This window comes from Schistocerca gregaria, chromosome 1, assembly GCF_023897955.1.
Source record: "Schistocerca gregaria isolate iqSchGreg1 chromosome 1, iqSchGreg1.2, whole genome shotgun sequence".
NCBI classification, from domain to species: Eukaryota; Metazoa; Arthropoda; class Insecta; order Orthoptera; family Acrididae; genus Schistocerca; species Schistocerca gregaria.
Genome location: NC_064920.1, coordinates 589,335,782 through 589,357,996, shown reverse-complemented (window position 1 = coordinate 589,357,996; position 22,215 = coordinate 589,335,782). Strand labels below are relative to the sequence as shown.

The window sequence follows — 22,215 nt, the reverse complement described above, 5'->3', positions numbered from 1 at the left end:
GTCGCCACTAGTTGATACACACGACTGTCAGGAGTGTGGAACATTCTCTGTGACGTGATTCAAGAGTTTGTCAGTTGTTCCCATTTCTGAGGAAGAGGTGTGCGGAAGTCTGAAAGAGTTTTTGCTGGTGGATGACGAGCTGCTAATCGTATCTCCGGTGAATCTAAAAAATAGTTCAAATGGCTCTAAGCACTATGGGACTTAACATCTGAGGTCATCAGTCCCCTAGACTTAGAACTACTTAAACCTAACTAACCTAAGGACATCACACACATCCATGCCCGAGGCGGGATTCGAACCTGCAACCGTAGCAGTAGGGCGGTTTCGGACTGAAGCGCCTAGAACCACTCGGCCACAGCGGCCGGCCCAGTGAATCTCAGACTTCTTGCACACTATTCAGATCCACCGACTTCATTAGTCAATCTTGTGGCGGTTAACTTCACCTACCAGAAATTCGTCCACCATGGCAACTCGTTACAGATGATTATTATCGCCGATGAAGAGGAAATCTGAAACTCCTCACCTCTGTTTCTGTGAGCCTTAAAAGTATTCCTCCAACCACCAAAGAAGACTTGAAGTTTTGAACGACCATCTGAGATGAAGCCTTCCCACAACTAGGGTACCAAACTGCTCTCTTAAATGTTGCTCTGTTTGTACCGGCTTCCACTTTCCTTCCAGACAAATAAGGTATGATCGATGATCATCATTCTGAAAATTGATGTGAAATTCATCTGTGAAGAGCATACCATACCAGTGATTAATGGTCCGAGAGCCATTTTGCTGACTCCGCTAAAGATGGGACCTTTTTTGAACTTTTGGTGGTGGAATACACACTCTCCAACATCTAGCAAACAGATCGAAAGTTCTGTGCTTGGCACAAGTTCATAAGGAACAAGTAGCTAGCAAACTACATCTCAAACATATTCAGTGGACAACATACTAGGCAAACATTAAGACCAGTCAAGCAGTGTTGCCCGTTATTCTTAGATGAAGGCTTCCATATTCACGCAAGTTGCGGCTAGATAATGTTCTGTTGCAATAAGGCACATAAAGTTACGTGAAGGACAGGCTATACATCAAGCTTTCAGATCTCCTTCATGTAGCAATATATGTTCAGATTGCCCTCAATAGACATGAATTTCCTGTTCTATCCAACTGCATCCTAACCGTAGTATTCAGGCCTGGCGCTGTGGCCGAGCGGTTCTAGGCGCTTCAGTCCGGAACCGCGCTGCTGCTACAGTCGCAGGTTCGAATCCTGCCTCGGGCATGGGTATGTGTGATGTCCTTAGGTTAGTTAGGTTTAAGTGGACTGATGACCTGAGATGTCAAGTTCCATAGTGCTTATAGCCATTTGAACCATTTGAGCAGTATTCAGAGTTTGTCTATTACGCCACTAAACCATGTGACTGCCAACATGGCAGCATACAACGCATGTATGTCATTCACTAGGGTACTGCAAAGACTGTGGTTTAGCACCGTAGAACCTTAATAGTCATCGTCTTCATCATCGTCAATACCATCACCAGTGACTCTCACTGTAGGAGAGCTTAAAGCAGGCCTGAAAAGACTACATTTCGGCATTCAGCGTCCCAGCAATAGCTTTCACATGCCAAATGCAGCGAGAGATGTTTGTAGTTGCTGAAGGCGATGCATTGCAATGTCCCAAACACTCCCCACTATGACAGATTACGACTAACTGTTTGTGCAGATATCTGCAGTGCTGCAGCACTGAGTGAGATTTGCGGATGTTGCTTTGTGTTTTTTATGGTAATGTGGGTAACATGGTAGACAGAACCCCTGTTGTACACTCTTTATCACGGTTGTAGCAGGATTCATTATACAAACCTAAAAATCATGGTATGTGAAACCCATTTCCCAGCGACCGATTGTACTGCCTCGTTTCAGTTCAGTTCCGCGCTGACATTGTCGCTTTTAATAAGCTTGATGTATTTGCTTTCAGTTCCTTCCTCTTCGAGTCCTCACTGACACAGATTATGACATAACACTGACGTTTCTGGTCATGCAAAAATGTCGTTCATGGATCAACGTGTACGCGATTTGTCTATAAACTTAATCACTTCCAGCTGATATGCTGTTGTGCACACATCCTCCAGTTTTGTCTTCACTGCTGTCACTCCTTTTGGTATTGAAACTTTCACAAAGGTTTGTTTAGTTTGTAAAGAAACTGCAACTACTGAGGCAGTTGTAAGCTCTGCAGGTAAAACAAAGATTCACTTACACTGTGTATATGTTTCTCTTGCCCAGTATAACTGTGACTTACAACTTCTTGTATTTCAAAAGTGTCGGCAAAGGTGTCACGAACTACACACTTTAATGGTTCGATTACACATAGAACAATAACAGAGCCCTTTACACCAAAGCATACGACTCCGTACAGTGGCGGAGAATATGACTCAAACAACAATTTCTATAATGATGAACACTTGCTCATTGTTTCTATTGTCGGCTTGGTACTCTATGACGACCTCGGCGGTCAGTGCCGCCACAGAGCCTGCTTCCCCTCTCCCCTCCCTTCCGGTGAGGAGAACCAGTAGTGGGTAGAAATGGAATATCATACACCGCAAGCCACCTAATGGTGTGTGGCGGAGGGTACTTACGGTACCACAATCTAATCCCTCCGACCCTGTTCCACTCGCGAATAGCGCTTGGGAAGAATGATTGTCGGTAAGCCTCTGAATTGGTCTAATTTCTCGAATTTTCTCCTCATGATCAATACGCGAGATGTATGTGGGGTGAAGTAATATGTTGTCCGACTCCTCCTGAAAACTGCCGTCCCGAAATTTCAGTAGTAAATCTCTTGTAATGTCTGGTAGTGGAGTTTGTTTAGCTTCTCCGTAACGCTCTCTCGCCAGCTAAACGATCCCGTGACGAAACGCGCCGCTCTTCGTTGGATCCTCTCTATCTCCTCTATCAGTCCTACCTGATAAGGATCCCAGACAGATGAACAATACTCAAGAATCGGGCGAACAAGCGCCTTATAAGCCACTTCTTTCATGGATGAGTTCATTTCCTTAAGATTCTTCCTATGAATCTGAGTCTAGTGTGTGCTTTTCCCACTATCTGTTTTATATGGTCATTCCACTTAAGGATAGTTACGCCTAGATATTTTACGGTAGACTCTGTCTCCAGCTGTTTGTCATCAATAGTGTAGCTGTACAGTGTGGATTTCTTTTTCTATGTATGCGCAATATGTTACATTTATTTACGTTCAGGGTCAATCAACTGCCAGAGCCTGCACCATTCCAGATCGTTCTGCAAATTCTTACTATCTTCTGGCGTTGGTACTTTGGTAAAGACAACTGCATCATCTGCCAATAGCCTTAAAGAGCCTTCGACGCTAGATCATTTATATATAATAATTCTTGAGCATAAAATTCTACAACAGATTGACGTCAACGATATAGTTCTATAATTGTGTGGATCTATCTTAAAGCCTTTCTTAAAAACGGGAATGACCTGCGCTTTTTTCCAGCCGTTAGGTACCCTTCGTTGCTCATGCTATCTACGATAAATTACTGCTAGAAGGGGAGCAAGTTTACGCATAATCTTTATAGAATCTTATAGGTGTGTCATCTGGCCCTCACGCCTTTCCACTGCTAAGCGATTGTAGCTGCTTTTCAATTTCGCGATAGGTTATCTCGATATTCGCCATTTCGACGTTCGTACGACTATTGAAAGGAGGTACAGAGCTACGATCTTCCGCGATGAAACAACTTCGGAAGCCCGAATTCAGTATTTCGGCCCTCTCTTTGTTATCTTCTGTTTTCGGTGCCGGCGTGATCGCTGAGAGAATGAATAGACGATTTTGACCCACTTACTGATTTTACGTACGACCAAAATCTCTCAGGGTTTTCACTCAGGTCTGTTGACAACGTCTTACTTTCAAAATCATTGAGCGCTTCATTCATTGCTCTCCTTACGCTCATTTCCGCTTCGTTCAGCTTTTGTTTGTCAGCTAGGTTTTCACTTCTCTTGAATCTGAGATGAAGTGCTCTTTGTTTACGTAGCGCTTTTCTAACACGGCTATTAAACAATGGTGGGTCTTTCCCATCCCGTAAAACCTTACTCGGAACGTACTTTTCTAGGGCATATTGAACAATGCCTTTGAATTTTTTCCATTTGTTCGCCACATCTTCGTCCTCATAAGCGATTATTTGATGCTGACTGCTGAGATATTCTGAAATTTGTATCCTGTCACCTTTGCTGAGGAAATATATCTTCCTACCTTTCTTAACATTCCTTGTAGGGCCCGTCGTCATAGATGCTCTCACAGCCTTATGATCACTGATACCTTCTTCTATGTTAACTGATTCGGTATGTTCAAGTCTGTTTGTTGCCAGGAGGTCTAAGACGTTACCACATGAGTTGGTTTTCTAACTATCTGCTCATGGTAATTTCGGACAAGACATCCAGAACAATGCCACACGATCCCCTGTCTCTGGCACCAGTTTTCATGGCATAACACTCCCAATCTATACCTGGCAAGTCGAAGTCACTCTCTATTACAACGGCATGATCAGAAAAATTACTAATGATATTCTGCAAGTTCTGTCTGAAGCGCTCTACAACCACAGATCCTGACCAGCACGCAGTCATCATTTTTGACCGTTGTTTGATACTCAATTTCACCCAGATTAATTCATATTCGGAATCCGTGATAACCTCGCTAAATTGTATCAACTTTTTTACTTCGATAAACACGCCACCACCATTGGCGACTAACCTATCTTTACGATAAACATTCCAGTCTGAACATAGGATTTCGTTGTCATTGACGTCTGGTTTCAACCAGCTTTCTTTTCCCATTACTATCTATGCATTATAACCTTCAGTAAGCGACACTGTTGAAGGAGTGCCTTTCTCGAAGACGAAAAATTCTGTTCCCGCCATTAAAGGACGACGTGAGATCAATCGCGTAACGGTAACACTCTATAAACAAAAACTTGTTGTAAGCCGCGGGCTTGAGGTGGTAGTGTGAGGATGTGGGCTACGTGACGGAAATTTTATACCAACATTGGTAACGCTACAATAGTATTTGATGGAGAAGGTAAGAGGAGTGTGAGGCACTCACCATACACTAATACGAGGAGTACAGCACTTCTGTGATCAAAGATTTAAAGAAAGGCGTCCTTATATGCAGTCCGGATTCCCAGTAGGATCCATGACAATAACGGCGCTCTATTGTGTATCGTGGCACATCAAACCTGCTTTCGGTGTTCGGTGCCATCTTTCGACCAGTATGTTACTTTGAGTGTGACAGGCGGTTGTATGAAAGCGTTGAATTCTGCACAATTTGCACAGATTGGAAAAGAGAAGTGATTCGAATTGCCACCCTTGGTCGGTTGTAATAGACAGCAGACATCCAAAACGAGATATCCATATGTTAATATGAACGCCCATGCCATTGATACCGCTATTATATCTTGTAAGGGAATGGTCTCAACCCAATTATCGTATTGTCGATGGTTGACGGAATATATCTGAAGCCACTGGACTGCACGTTGAAAATGACCTTTAGGTATTGTGGAGGTGGCCTGTGGTGGAAAAGCGCGGCGACCGTTTTACTGTGCTAGCAAGAAAGGCAGGGAGGCAGGCAGGCAGGTACGTGATCACCTCCTGCAATATGCCTTCACCCCAGTTACACAAACTATTCCATAACGAGTCACATGATGGGGCGAACTCGTTGGTGTGATGGATTGTGCTGTCAAAGATTGTTTTCCTGAACGACATCAGACCCAAGGGGCGTGACCTGGTCTCTGACGAATCACATCATAGCTAGACGAGAGAGTAAGATATCCTAATGCGTTATGTGTTGTAGCTGCAAGCTCTTACTGTGGCATTTAAGAGAGCCAAGTAACTTTTCGACCTGTTCTTGTGCCGCATAAAAGTGACTGAGATAAATTAACGTACTAAGTGCATGAATTCGAAACATGTAATCTGCCACAGTGTTCTCCCCGCCCCCCCCCCCCTTCATATCCCAGTTATTGGTTCAATATTGCACAATATTCCACACTTGAGTCTAGATGTCTGAAGCGGTGGGGGACACGTCCCAGTTACTATTACAGACAGCATTAATCAATGGCTTGTGGTCAGTGAAAAGTACGAGCACTTGGCCCTCAATACCTTCCTTAAAGAATTTTACTGCCTCATATAGAGCTGTTAATTTTCAAGAAAAGAAACCATAGGGATTGCTGGATACCATTCACTGTTTGTTGTAAAATTGAGCCAATGACTTCAGCAGTGATAAATAGATGGGCTGTACGCGATGGGTGAGCTAAAGTCTCAGCGTTCTGTAAAGATTGTTCGACCAATTCAAAAGCTCTTAATATTTCCTCTGATCATGGTACACCTACATTCCCTTTTGTATTATCCCTATACAGGGCGTTGGTTAGCTTGATTTCTGCGGCCTGTGGCACGTGACGCAAACAGAAGATAATCGTGTGTGGCCTATGCATCAGCTGAATTAATTCTGTTCTATCCTCTGCCGGCCAAATCTCCTTATCCTATGCATGTATCACCCTTAGTGCCTTGGCAAACCAGGGGCTGGGAAACATGAAACACATGTGTGGGATTCACTGTCATTGGTTGCACTGTCACTAACATGTACATGCATTGTAGGTGCATGAGGAAGGTAGTTGTAGTGGGTAGGTGATAACATCTGTGAAGACTCCAGCTGAGTGCCGCATTGCTGAATGATGTCCAGTGCTTTACTTCAGCAGTTACGTGCGTATACGTTGCCTTTAGTGTAGGGTCAGTAACTCGTCAAGGTATATATACCCTTTGTCGCTCCTAGCACTGTTAATGAAGTTCCATACTCTGATTTGTAAGTCCTCCATTTTACGCCAGGTAGCCATGAAGCTAAAATCCTGTAATGGAAGGCGCTCAGTGGTAGCGATAGGTAAAGGTTGCCATGACGAAATATGTAGTTTGTACTCCACCAAGTGATTGCATCACTCATGCAGTGATTTCTCCAGTGAGAAGTTTTCCTCTTGCAACGTGAGGCGTTCCTTTTTGATGTCACTGTATAATTTATTGCTTGCCACCACTTGATCCTCGAGTGAGGAATGTAACTGCTGAAGCCTATATAGAGGGGATTTGGAGGCGCCTGTGTGTTTTGGAGCAGCTTGTGTCGAAGGTATCCCAGTTATACAATGAATGCTAACACCAGATGCTCTACACCATAGCTCTCCTTCTCGTAAATCCTAACGGAAATCCGTCCCTGACAAGGGTTCATTCACATCACCTTGCACAAAAGTCCAGGTGAAAGTGGGCTGTTGCCGAGGACAGTGTTGTGAGAAATAGACTCCTATAATTCAATAATCAATCCATTCACTTCCTTGTATTGAGATGTGATGTCTGCAGCATAAGGAAGGGATGTCGTATTTGGAATCATGCTGATCTCAGATACTGAGTCTACCAGAAAATGCTGTTTAGCATGACGATCGAAAATATTGAGATGATCGCTTTAGATGGCAGAGGGTGGACACCAACTGGTTCGATTCACGTGGTTTAATTTTTGATGTACTATGATAACGCCATATCTGGCATCTAGTGAAAGTTATGGGCAGCATTTGGGGACCACAAAGATGAGAGTACGTGGTATGGCGGTGCCGAAGCGAGAATGGAAACCGTCACCAACGCACGATATGTCGAACACTGTCCGTATCGTGAGAGGCGGGGGGGGGGGGGGGGGGGGGGGGGGGGAGGGGGGGGGCCTGCCTGGTCGTCTATTGTCAGCTACGTGCGGTGTGTATCGGTCACCAGAGTCGAAGACACATGGCAGCATCTCTGTCAATGTTTGGAACTGTTTGATTGCTCCCTGCTGCCGTGAAGGACAAGGTGGCTGCCGCCGCTCTGTGCATGGTGTGTCAGAGAGACTCTGGAGCGGTTGTTACTGCTCAGTAACCAGCTGCCATGTTAATGTACAGCATCGCTGCCAACTGCATGTACTGCTGGTAGCTGCTATGTAGCTGGGGTATCCATCTTGCAATGCAAAGACATGTTCTGCTAACTGCAACTTAACATCTTGTAGGAATCCGCCACTACATGTTAAAAATGCTTCAATTTATTTGGCAATTTGTTTGTCTATATGGCCCATAGAGAACCGTCAGGCATTAATATAGGATCCACTAAAGCTTGCAGGTGGCAACACAACTGTAAAGGTGTCTGTCCATTTAATCGTTCTGAGAAGATAGCCTGACGAATTTGCTGCTCGTTTGATTTGCACGGTCTGCCTTGGCTGCCTCAAATTTGTTGAAAGGAGGTGGAGACAGGATAACATCACTGACTGTAGCAGCACGTTCATCTCTTATGACACGATAAATCCTTCTGCCATCAAAAATGTTGTGAGTAGTGAACAACCAAGTTTGTGGTTGGTCTGATACGAAATAAGGCAGTTTCGGCGGCATATGTTCTAAATGGGAGATACGATACTGCGTGAAGAGTTTGACAGAGCACTGAAAGACCTGAGTCGAAACAAGGCCCCCGGAGTAGACAACATTCCATTAGAACTACTGACGGCCTTGGGACAACCAGTCCTGACAAAACTCTACCAGCTGGTGAGCAAGATGTATGAGACAGGCGAAATACCCTCAGACTTCAAGAAGAATATAATAATTCCAATCCCAAAGAAAGCAGGTGCTGACAGATGTGAAAATTACCGAACTATCAGTTTAATAAGCCACGGCTGCAAAATACTAACGCGAATTCTTTACAGACGAATGGAGAAACTGGTAGATGCAGACCTCGGGGAGGATCAGTTTGGATTCCGTCGAAATGTTGGAACACGTGAGGCAATACTGACCTTACGACTTATCTTAGAAGAAAGATTAAGAAAAGGCAAACCTACGTTTCTAGCATTTGTAGACTTAGAGAAAGCTTTTGACAATGTTGACTGGAATACCCTTTTTCAAATTCTAAAGGTGGCAGGGGTAAAATACAGGGAGCGAAAGGCTATTTATAATTTGTACAGAAACCAGATGGCAGTCATAAGAGTCGAGGGGCATGAAAGGGAAGCAGTGGTTGGGAAAGGAGTGAGACAGGGTTGTAGCCTCTCCCCGATGTTATTCAATCTGTATATTGAGCAAGCAGTAAAGGAAACAAAAGAAAAATTTGGAGTAGGTATTAAAATTCATGGAGACGAAGTAAAAACTTTGAGGTTCGCCGATGACATTGTAGTTCTGTCAGAGACGGCAAAGGACTTGGAAGAGCAGTTGAACGGAATGGACAGTGTCTTGAAAGGAGGATATAAGATGAACATTAACAAAAGCAAAACGAGGATAATGGAATGTAGTCAAATTAAATCGGGTGATGCTGAGGGAATTAGATTAGGAAATGAGACACTTAAAGTAGTAAAGGAGTTTTGCTATTTAGGAAGTAAAATAACTGATGATGGTCGAAGTAGAGAGGATATAAAATGTAGACTGGCAATGGCAAGGAAAGCGTTTCTGAAGAAGAGAAATTTGTTAACATCGAATATAGATTTATGTATCAGGAAGTCGTTTCTGAAAGTATTTGTTTGGAGTGTAGCCATGTATGGAAGTGAAACATGGACGATAACTAGTTTGGACAAGAAGAGAATAGAAGCTTTCGAAATGTGGTGCTACAGAAGAATACTGAAGATAAGGTGGATAGATCACGTAACTAATGAGGAGGTATTGAATAGGATTGGGGAGAAGAGAAGTTTGTGGCACAACTTGACTAGAAGAAGGGATCGGTTGGTAGGACATGTTTTGAGGCATCAAGGGATCACAAATTTAGCATTGGAGGGCAGCGTGGAGGGTAAAAATCGTAGAGGGAGACCGAGAGATGAGTACACTAAGCAGATTCAGAAGGATGTAGGTTGCAGTAGGTACTGGGAGATGAAGCAGCTTGCACAGGATAGAGTAGCATGGAGAGCTGCATCAAACCAGTCTCAGGACTGAAGACAACAACAACAACAACAATGTTCTACATTGCGAACATTGCTGAATAGTTGTCCACAAGGCACCAACTGAATATATCCTGAGGGTGTAGGAACAACCCCATTGATCAACCGTGATGCAGTAGCAGATCCAGGATTTTTCTGGGGTGGCTTGGAAGCAGTGTTGCGTTCGAATAGTAGAGTTTAACAAAGGGCCTGAAGCACATGCAGGGATTAGGTTGTGTGGTTCCTGTGTTCGAGGTAATTCAATGATATTTGTAGAGATGCGATGAATGTGGCCACTTGGAAGCAGGAGGTCCATGTGCATCTGTGTGAGAAGGTATGCAGTCACCTTCACTAGCGTTTTCGGACTTAATTTGTTCCATACAGTTCGTTGCGTCATTTAATCCACGGGAAACAATGTTATTGGACAGGAAGAGAACAGTTTCTGAAAAGGACTGTTGAATTTGACGAAACCTTGATACGAGATTTTAAGCCATCACAATAGAAAATTTCCCACGCTCCACGCCAGAAAAAACTCCACCGCCAATGATCTTTCCATATGACATGAATGGAGTCATAGCTACAAATATAGTGCCCCATGGGACGTTTGCAACAGGCGCCTACTACAAGCTGTGCGTGCAAAATATTTTCCGCCCGAAAATTCGTCAAAAAAGCCTGACATGCTTGCAGCTGGTGTCCTCATTTGCACGACAATGCGTAGCTCCATCCGCCAAACCAGTGAGAGAAACGATCAGCAAATATACACTGACGGTAAAAAACGCAACAGCGGAAAATAATTAATACAGAGTAATCAAATTTCGCGAATATATTTGTGTAGGTAAAATATTTGAACGATTGACATTGTAAGATCACAGATTAATGAAAATGCGAGATAAGCCATTCCAAAAGTGAAATGTTTGTACGTTAATAATCGCTGAACTGCCAGAATGTTGAATGTGTTGTACAGTGCTGGTTATCAGTTCGTGAGATGGAGTTCCATGCATTTGGCAATTGGTTGATCAATACACGGACGTTTAATGCTGTTTGTGGGTAACGCTACAGTTGTTGTCCAATGATGCCCCATATGTGTTCGGCAGGAGACAGGTCTGGTGATTGAGCAGGGCAACGCAACATATCGGCACTCTGTAGAGCGTGTTGAGTTACAACAGCGAATCTTGGCGAGCTGTTCGGAAACACCCTCTGAAATGCTGTATATGAATAGCAGCACAAGAAGTCGAATCAGCAGACCTACATACAAATCTGCAGTCAGGGTGTGTGAATTAACCACGAGAGTGCCCCTGTTGTCATACGAAATACACCTCAGTCTATAACCACAGGTGTATGTCCAGTGTATCTAGCACGCAGATAGTTTGGTTGCGGGCCTTCAACTGGCCTCTTTCTAACCAACAAGTGTCCATCACTTGCACCAAAACAGAACCAGCTTCAGAAGATAACAGACCTCCTCCCTGCCCCCGAAAAGGTTATCGCTTGACACCCCTGAAGTCGCAAGTGGCGGTGGTTTGGGGTCAGTGGAATGACACTACAGGGCGTCTGGCTTGGGGCTGCCCCTCAAGTAACCAGTTTGTAACAGTTCGTTGTTTAAGTGTCGCGCAAACTGCTGCTCAAATTTCTGCTGTATATGCAGTATGATGCGTCAGAACCACACACTGAACACGATGGTCTTCCTTCTCGGTAGTAAAACGTGACAGTCCAGATCCTGGTCTTCGAATGGTTCAAATGGCTCTGAGCACTATGGGACTTAACTGCTGAGGTCATCAGTCCCCTAGACTTAGAACTACTTAAACCTAACTAACCTAAGGAATCACACGCATCCATGCCCCAGACAGGATTCGAACCTGCGACCGTAGCAGTCGTGCGGTTCCGGACTGAAGCGCCTAGAACCGCTCGGCCACCAAGTCTTCTTGCGACCGTACATTCCCTTGACCACCGCTCCAATAATTTTGTACAGTGGTCACGTTCCTGCCAAATGTTTCTGCAACATCGAAAAGAAACATCCAGCTTCTCGTATCTCTATTACACGACTTCGTGTTGGTAATAGTGTCTTTGTCGCCTTAAAGGCATTCTTGACTGACATCAGCCCACCACGCCCAGTTTCAAGGCAACTAATGCTCACGACCTTTACAGTGTGTATTTGAAGGAAACCTGATTTGCATCCTCATAGTCGCGCTATTAGCACCACTCTTCTGCGACTGGCGCAAAATTCGAATAGACATCATCTTTCAGATATAGAAGTGCGCCCTCCAACTTTCGTTTATGTCGCACAACTGCTTCTTGGTGTAGCAATTTTTTTCCGTCATTGTATGTGGGTAATACTTCCCCAAACTCCATACAGTTCGTATATGAGACTTGAATTTGTTTCCCAAACTGAATGAACAAATCCATTGAAAACGTTTGGACTCAATTGATGAAGCTTTCAGTGAGGTGCTGTATAAGTGTATACAGAAGATGCCAGCCTCATAATCTTAAGTATAAGCATATTGAATGCCTGTAAAGGTATTCTGTAAAATAAATGATTTTCTTCAATACTATCTTACATTGTGCAGAACTTTTCAAATGATCCTCAGATAAGGCAGGTCATGAAGCACAAGACCATACTGTGGTCACAACTACCACTCAACCATTTCTAATCAGATGTTTTGAAACAATGATTATATTTTTACTTATATAGAACCATTAAGGAAACAATAGGAAACTAATTTTGGGAGATAAAAATATCTACATATCTAGTTTGACAAATCCATTGTTTACTGAAAAGTGCATACATTATTCCAATATAATTACCTCCCCCCCCCCCCTCTCTCTCTCTCTGTGTGTGTGTGTGTGTGTGTGGGTGTGTGTGTGTGTGTGTGTGTGTGTGTGTGTGTGTGTGTGTGGTGGTGTGGGTGGGTGCGAGTGAGAGAGAGAACTTGCTTAGAAACATTGGTGAAATATTTCACTCTTCCAATTATTTCTGTTTCAGATGCGCAGCTCCATGCACTAGAGAACAACAAGCAGCAAATATTAGTCTCCACAAAACAATATGCACAGTGCTTTCTTTGCATGCCTATCGATTTCTGTAAGTATATCATAGATATATTTAACCACACAGAACATTCTGAAATCACCAGATTATGTAATTTGAATACAAAGATTTCATCAAATTTTTTTACCATCCACTATGAACATATACATCAAACTCTCTTTATGACAACACAGAAAAATATGAACTTTGATATCGATTCATGAGCTCTGAGTGAAACACTAAATTCATCTTAGCTTTCTTGACAGAATCCACTGTGACAGTTGTTCAACATGGTTCTTCACAAGCAGTAAATAACAAGTCAAACACCTAATAGTACCTTTCAGAATACTGTGATGAGTATGTGAACATTTCAGTGTATTTATCTGTTGCTGATAATGAGTATGTATCACAATGTCTTACATTTTTACGAGAAAGCTGGATTTTTGTTCACTACAACATGGACAGCAACAGTCCTAACACACTTCCTATGGGCACACCCAAGTTTCTTCTGCATATGATGATGACTCTCCATCCGAAATAACATGCTTCATCCTCCCTACCAAAAAGTCCTCAATCCAGTCACAAACTTATCTTGGTACGTCATATGATCGAACTTCTGAGAATTGGCATAGGTGTGGTACTGAATCAAATACTTTCTGGAAATCAAAAAATACTGCATCTACCTGACTGCTTTGATCTAAAGTTTCCAATATGCCATGTGAGAAAAATGTGAGTTAGGTTTCACATGATTGATCTTTCTGTAATCCATGCTGGTTTGCATAGAGGAGGTCATGCTGTTCAATATACCTCACTTTGTTTGACTCAGAACATGTTCTAAGATTCTATAAGAAATCAATGTCAGTGATACTGGATGGTAGTTTTGTGGATAGTTGGAGAAGGGGCTAGATATTCTTTCAGGCCCTGGACTTTTGTTTAATTTTAATGGTTTCAGCTGTTTTGTAGCACCACTGAGACTAATACTGGTTTCATTCATCTTCTCAGTGGTATCAGGATTAAATTGGCGGCAATTCTCATGGGTTTGTAATTTTTAAAGGAACATTTGAAAACAGAGTTAAGTATTACAGGTTTTGCTTTACTACCCTCAATTTCAATTCCTGTCAATTTGCTAAGGACTGGACACTTACTTTCATACCACCAACAGCCTTTACTTTTGACTAGAATAATTTGGGTTTTGTGAAAGATCATTTGGCAGTATTCTTCTACAGTAGTCACTGAAACTTCACACATTGCTCTAGTGACAGCCAAATGCATTTCATGCAGCATCTCTCTAGCTGCAATCCTATGCTTTGTTTTACACTTATTATGCAGTAGTCTCTGTTCTATAGAAGTTTCTTTACAGTGATTGTACACCATGGAGGTTCCCTCCCATTACAAACTATTCTACTTGGCCAACTATTCCTATAAACTTGAGCCATAGGTCCTCTACACACTCCTGCACTGCTGGAAGTCTCAAGTTCCTCATTGAGATACGATGCTTCCAAATTTTTTATCTAGCTTACTGAACATAAATATCTTTCTGCTTGCTTTAGTTGTCCCTTGTATTTTCGTAATCATTGTCACCAGTCAGTGTGATCACTGATACCAATTTTGATGTAGACATCCTCGAAGGGATCAGGTCTGTATGTTGCCATTAGATCCAATATATTTCCACCACAAGTGAGGTTCTGAACTGTCTGCCCTAGATAGTATTTAGAGAAGGCATTTAGTAATGTTTCACAAGCTGTCGTATCATGCCAACCACTAACAAAACTGTAATTCTCCCAATTTATTGTTGGATGATTAACGTCTCCACCAATGATTACAGTATGATTGGGGAACTTATAAGCGAACTGAGGTTTTCTCTAAAGTTGTTGGTTACATCAGGAGATGAGTCTGGTGGTTGATAGAGGGATCCAATTACCATTTTATGCCCCTCCCTGATACCGAGTCTTGTCCTTCAAGTTCAAGTTTCAACCAGCTTTGTGTATCTACTATTACGTCAGCTTCAGTGCTTTTCAGGAACACTTTAAACTCTGACACTTTGTTGTGAATGCTTCAGCAGGTAATCACTAGGATCTTCTATCATTTATCTGGATTGGATGGAGAGTTGCCTAACCTAAAAAAAACTCTTGTATGCACCCCACACACAGTCAGCTATCTAGGTTCAGTCCTTCCAAACAACACAGAACCAAGTAACCAAGATCAGTTCTGGGCACAATGCTGCAAATTTTGGGGTCCTTCGAAACTCCTTAAGGAAGGTTGGTCTTTTTAACCTCTTGTCAAATTGCTGGAATTATTCAAGTATGACCTCAGAGGCCAGACAGTAGGGACCATTTGTTCAAATGCGCGTAATGGTCTACAGTTGCTTGCACCCTGTTCCATCAGAGGCTGCCAGAATAGTCTCTTTCCTGTCCCTTGCTGTCATTTGCCTAAGGGGTACCATCATTCACCATATATTTAAACTGCTAGCAATTAATACACCCCTACCCTTTCGTGTTTGCCTCCTCTTGACACCAGAGAAAACATATTTCCCAAAAATAAATGAAGTGAGTCCCCAGTTTCATTATCTTTATTAGTCACAACACTTGTTCTTCCCTGCTCCCTCGTCTTTCACTATTTTATTGTAAATGTTGTTTACATAATTTTTAAGGTAATTGGTGGCTTTTGCAATACAGTTGTTAACATCAAGTTCTATTTTTGCTCAGAATTTGATTGTGGAAGCTTCAATATCCTGTTATTGGCTAAGCTAAAAATATGCCTTTTTATGTTGACTGGGATGGTTAGAACGGAAATCTAAAATGACACCAGTGCAAGTATTCTTTTTTTTTAAATGTTTCTATTGTATGTTTACCCTTTTCATTCCTTTTATTTATATCAAGGAAATTTATGAACCCTCCCAGACCAATATGAACCATAAGTTTTATTTTATCATGTAAACTACTGAACTATGTTACTATTGCATCTATGTCAGTACTACTTCCTCTTGTTAAAGAAATGTGTCAGCAATGTATCAGAACTACTAGATATTTTTATGTCCCAATTCAAGAATTTCAAGGAAGAATTACTTTTCTAGAGTATTAATGAAGATGTCAGCTAACAACTCAAAAGCAGCACTCCCCATATTTAAGCAGTCTTCTTGTAGATACATTTTATCATTAAACATGAAATAATTGTTTTTAAAACAAAGAAAAACTGTCAATAAATTCTGTGGTATCCCCTTTCACAAAATACCATGATCTTTACATCATATCTTAATAACAGGAACCTAAAAACCTATTTTTAAAAATAAAATGTTCTCATCTCTTTTTCAAGTGAAAGTGAACTTGGTCATGTGTTAGATAATAATATAGATAAAACTAATTTTATCCATCAATTAAGTGTATACAAATTACAGTGCCCTGACTACAATGCCAGTTACTTAGGACAAACTGGGAGAAGGCTTGAGATTAGATTTTGTGAGATTAGATTAGATTAGATTAATACTTGTTTCATAGATCATGAATACGACACTTCTTAATGATGTGGAACGTGTCAGGTTAATAAAAGGTGTCTGTACAAGATATTACATTACACAAAATATTGCATGACACTAATGTTTAAGTTGTTTGTTTTTATATATAAAAATTTAGCCAATGAGTAGAAGGAGTTGCCATCTAGAAATTCTTTTAATTTATTTTTAAATGTTGGTTGGCTATCTGTCAGGCTTTTGATGCTGTTTGGTAGGTCACCAAAGACTTTTGTGGCAGCATAATTTAGCCCTTTCTCTGCCAAAGTCAGATTTAACCCTGCATAGTGAAGATCATCCTTTCTCCTGATGTTATAGCTAGGCACACTGCTATTACTTTTGAACTGGGTTGGATTATTAACAACAAATTTCATAAGTGAATATATATACTGTGAGGTTACTGTGAAGATCCCTAGATCCTTAAATAGACATCTGCAGGATGACCGTGGGTGGGCTCCAGCAATTATTCTGATTACACATTTTTGAACAATGAATACTTTTCTACTCATCGATGAATTACCCCAGAATATGATGCTATATGAAAGCAGTGAATGAAAGTAGGCATAGTAAGCTAATTTACTGAGATTCTTGTCACCAAAATTTGCAATAACCTTGATAGCATACGTAGCTGAACTCAGACGTTTCAGCAGATCATCAATGTGTTGCTTCCAGTTTAACCTCTCATCAAACACCTAAAAATTTTGAAAATTCTACCTTAGCTACAGACTTCTGTTCAAAGTCTATATTTATTACTGGAGTTGTGCCATTTACTGTACGGAACTGTATATACTGTGTTTTATCAAAATTTAAAGAGAGTCTGTTTGCTGAGAACCACTTAATAATTTTGTGAAAAACATCATTTACAATTACATCACTTAGTTCTTGGTTTTTAGATGTTATTACTGTACTTGTATCATCAGCAAAAAGAACTAACTTTGCATCTTCATCAATGTGGAATGGTAAGTCATTAATGTATATCAAGAACAGTAAAGGACCTAAGACCGAACCCTGTGGGATCCTGTACTTGATAGCCCCCCAGTTTGAGGAATTAGCTGTTGTTTTAACATTACATGAGCCACTTATTTCAACTTTCTGCATTCTTCCAGTTAAGTATGAATTAAACCATTTGTGCACTGCCCCCCTCAAGCATGTGGCATCTGAGAGGAGGGCTATAGTTGAAAAACTAAATTTTGCTGCCCATCTTGTTGACACTGGGCATGGTCTTCTTAATCCAGCGATGCAACTGATGCTGCTGCTAGAGGGGATAAGGGCAGATTTTTGGACTGAGGAAATGAAGATATCTTGTTACCAGAGATCTCACCATGCCAACTTGCTCAACGACCAGATGGCAATGAGAGGCAAACTTTTTGAAAGCCACCTAGTTAACAAAAACATGGAACTTTCAGAGGTTCAAAGAAGGACACACAACTTCATCATAAGTGTAGCACTATGTGGTGGTGTGTGTTGTTGTTGTTTTTGTTGTTGTTGTTATGGTCTTCAGTCCAAAGACTGGTTTGATGCAGTTCTCCATGCTACACTATCCTGTGCAAGCCTCTTCATCACTGAATAACTACTGCGACCTACGTCCTTCTGCATCAGCTTACTGTGATCATCTCTTGGTCTCCCTCTATGATTTTTAACTCCCCACTCCCCATTTCCCTTTAATACTAAATTGCTGACCCCTTGATGTCTCAGAATGTGTCCTGTCAACTGATCCCTTGTTCTAGCCAATTTGTGCCACAAATTTCTTTTTTCCCCAGTTCTATTCAGTACCTCCTTATTAGCTATGTGGTTTACCCATCTAATCTTCAGCATTCTTCTGCAGCACCACATTTCAACAGCTTCTATTCTCTTCTTGTCTAAACTGTTCATCATCCATGTTTCACTTCCATAGATGGCTACAATCCATACAAATACTTACACAAAAGACTTCCTAATACTTAAATCTATATTCAATATTAACAAATTTCTTTTCTTCAGAAATGCTTTTCTTGCCATTCCCAGCCTACACTTTATTTCCCCTCTACTTCGGCCATCATCACTTATTTTGCTGCCCTCATAGCAGAACTCATCTACTACTTTAAGTGTCTTATTTCCTACTCTAATTCCCTCAGCATGACCTGATTTAATTTGACTACATTACAGTATTCTTTTTGCTATTGTTGACTTTCATCCCATACTCAACTTTCAAGATGCTGTCCATTCTGTTCAACTGCTCTTCCAAGTCCTTTGCTGTCTCTGACAGAATTACAATGTCACCAGCAAATCTCAAAGATTTTATTTCTTCTCTCTGTACTTTAATTCCTTCTCCAGGTTTTTCTTTGGTTGCCTTTATTGCTTGCTCAAAGTACAGACTGAATAACATCAGGGATAAGCTAGAACCCTGTCTCACTGCCTTTTCAATCACTGCTTCCTTTTCAAAACTCTCAACTCTTGTAACTGCCATCTGATTTCTGTACAACTAGTAAATAGCCTTTCACTTCACACATTTTATCCCTGCTACCTTCAGAATTTCAAAGAGAGTATACCAGCCAACAAAGTCAAAAGCTTTCTCAAAGTCTACAAATGCTATAAATGTAGGTTTGCCTTTCCTTAATCTACCTTCTAAGGTAAGTTGTAGGATCTGTATTGATCTTCCAGCTTTCCCTTCCCGCTTAGGATTGGTTTTCCATCTGATGTTTTCCTTTTCTCCGTACACCTCCTTAATTTTCCTGTAGTCAGTATCTATCTTTAGCCTGTGGTTTATGCTTCTAAATCCTTATATTTGTTCTCTAGCCATTTTGTACTTCCTGTGTCTCATTTTTTAGGCATTTGTACTCTCTTTCACCTGCTTCATTTGCTACATTTTTATATTTCCTCCTTTCATCCATTAAATTCAAAATCTCCTGTGTTATCCTTGTATAGATCCTCTATATACTCCTTTCAACTTTTCCTTCTTTGCTTAGGACTGGTTTACCATCTGAGCAGTTGATACACATACAGTTGCTTCTCTTTTCACTAAAGGCCTCTTTAATTTCCCTGCAGACAATATCTATCTTTCCATTAGTGAATTATGCTTCTAAATCCTTACATTTGTCCAATAGCCATTTTGCACTTCTTGTTATCTCATTTTTTAAACATTTGTATTCCCTTTCGCCTGCTCCATTTGCTGCACTATTAAATGTTCTCCTTTCATTAACTAAATTCATTATCTCTTGTGTTATCCAAGGAATTCTACTAAGCTTTGTCTTTTTACCTATTTGATCCTCTGCTGCCTTCACTATTTCATCTCTTAAAGCTACCCATTCATCTTCTACTGTACTCCTTTTCCCTGATCTAGTCAACCAATGTATAATTCTTCCTCTGAAGCTCTCAACAACATCTCGTTCTTTCAACTTTTACCCAGGTCCTATCTCTTTAATTTCCTACCTTTTTCCAATTTCTCTAATTTTAATCTACAATTCATAACCAATAAATTGTGATCAGAGTCCACATCTGCCCCTGGAAAAGTCTTCCAGTTCAAAGTCAGGTTCATAAATCTGTTGTCTTCAGGTCTCACCCACAAATACAACCTTCTTTTATAATTCTTCTACCAAATGGCTCCCTCTTTCATTCCTTTCCCCCAGTCCATATTCACCAGCTATTTTTCCTTCTCTTCCTTTTCCTGCTATCGAATTCCAGTCCTCTACCACAATAAAATTTTGTCTCACTTAACTATCTGAATAATTTATCTCATACATTTCTTCGCGCTCTTCACCATGTGCAGTGCAAGTTGGTATATAAAATGATGCTACTGTGGTGAGTGTGAGCTTCATGTCTATCTTGGCTATGGTAGTGCATTCACTATGCCATTTATAGAAGCTTACCCACATTCCTATTGTCTTATTCATTATTGAACCTACTCATGCATTACTCGTATTTGGTTTTGTATTTATAACCCTGTATTCACCTGACCAGATGTCATGTTCCTCCTGCCATGAACCTTCAGTAATCCTCACTGTATCTAACTTCACTCTATCCATTTCCATTTTTAAATTTTCTAATTGACCTGCTTGATTAAAGGATCTAACATTCCACACTTCAATCCCTAGAACACGTTTTGTTTCTCCTGATGATGCCATCCTCCTGAGTAGTCCCCTCCCAGAGATCCAAATTGGGTACTATTTCACCTCTGGAATATTTTACCCAAGAGGACGCCATCATCATTTAACCATACACTAGAGCTGCATGTCCTCGGGAAAAATTACAGCTGTACTTTCGCCTTGCTTTTAACCGTTCATAGTACAAGGGCAGCAAGGCCATTTTAGTTGATGTTACGAGGCCAGTTCAGACAATCATCCAGACTATTGCCTCTGCAACTACTGAAAAGGCTGCTGCTCATCTTCAGGAGCCACAAATAAGATTATACCTCTTAAAGAGTAGATTATCATGTAAGTTTTTTAAATTCCATCAGTAATTATGTGAAACACTGAAAATCAAATTTTCGTTGCCCCTGGAAGCCTTTATACAGACAACCAGCAAACAGCATCGGGTTCTGGGATGTTGCTTCACAATACATGTTCTTAGATACATTTTGTCAGTTGGAAAATTAGTCTCCTAAAAGTTTATTTGCCCTCAACATTCTACAGAAACAGTCATATTGATTAAGAACAACTACCAACTACCATAACAGGTGAATATAAGGTTGCATGCTTCCACTTGACTGTAAATTCTTCCTTAAAAAAAAAGGGGGGGGGGGTGGGGGGCAGGGAGGGGGGGGGGGGGCAAGATTTAAGAGTTACTATGATGATGACTTATAATAATCAAATGAGTGGCTCTTATACATGACTTGCTATTTCTAGTTAACCTTCTTATTAAACACAATTATAAATATTTGTGCCACAACACAGCTTTAGCAATTTATTAATGTTGATTAAATATTGTTACAGGCGGATGCAGGTTGTGACATCGTGTATTTCAGTGGCTGCCCAAGTTTTGTTGCCACACCTGCTTGCTGCATGTCGAGCACTACACAACCTGATTGTTTCAATCTTAAAGCGCCAGCTATTCTCTCTTCCAGGTCTGAAATAACTAGTAGTTTATTAATTTATATATGTACTTAATATGACTATATTGTGTAATAATTTGAGTTTTCTGTATGTATACATCTGCCATGGGTGGGTGTATTTAGCTGTGTGTGTGTGTGTGTGTGTGTGTGTGTGTGTGTGTGTGTGTGTATGAGTCATGTACAACAGAAAAATAGTGGTAGCCCAAAAAGTGACAGTAAAGTGGGTATTTTTGTGCCAGACATAAGTCAGCTGTATGTGAGTGGTTGTCCTTTCTCACTGTTGTTATTTAGAATTCATACCTAAGTACACTCATCAACTGTACATAGAGCTTCCTATTGTAGTCTAAACAATGAGGCAAGACACGTATAACACAAACTTTACAGAATGAAATCTAGAGTAAATGTGGCCTTTTCTATGCTTGAAATGTAAGCAACAGAACTTAAGTAGTCACACTGTTTGTAATTAATAAAATAACAAAGAACTGAAAATAAAGGATACAGACTGCTATAGCTCAAAATGTTACATGCCAAGTGTGATGAAACAAATCCAACTTGTTGTGCAGATAATGGGTATAAGTTAGTAAATGTAAAAACAATGAAATACAAAGAATTTAAGGCCCAACTTAGCACACATTTCAGTGTAGAAAATGTGTGTCAGCTTTGTATGGTACAAGCAGCATTAATACAGAAATTGATACCCCATGCAGTAACACAGAACTTATGCTGATGTATGATAG

At 40.9% G+C, this 22,215-nt stretch overlaps 1 protein-coding gene across 4 annotated transcripts in view; it reads left to right on the top strand.

Annotated features, from left to right (window-relative positions):
- LOC126357498 (protein SERAC1) overlaps nt 1-22,215 on the top strand; it is a 144,288-nt gene that overhangs the window by 70,436 nt on the left and 51,637 nt on the right. For all 4 annotated transcript variants that reach the window (XM_050007464.1, XM_050007462.1, XM_050007465.1 and 1 more), the window contains exons 2-3: nt 12,906-13,001; nt 21,360-21,490. In XM_050007464.1, the coding sequence (XP_049863421.1) occupies nt 12,906-13,001; nt 21,360-21,490 (227 nt within the window). The remainder of the gene's footprint in view (nt 1-12,905; nt 13,002-21,359; nt 21,491-22,215) is intronic.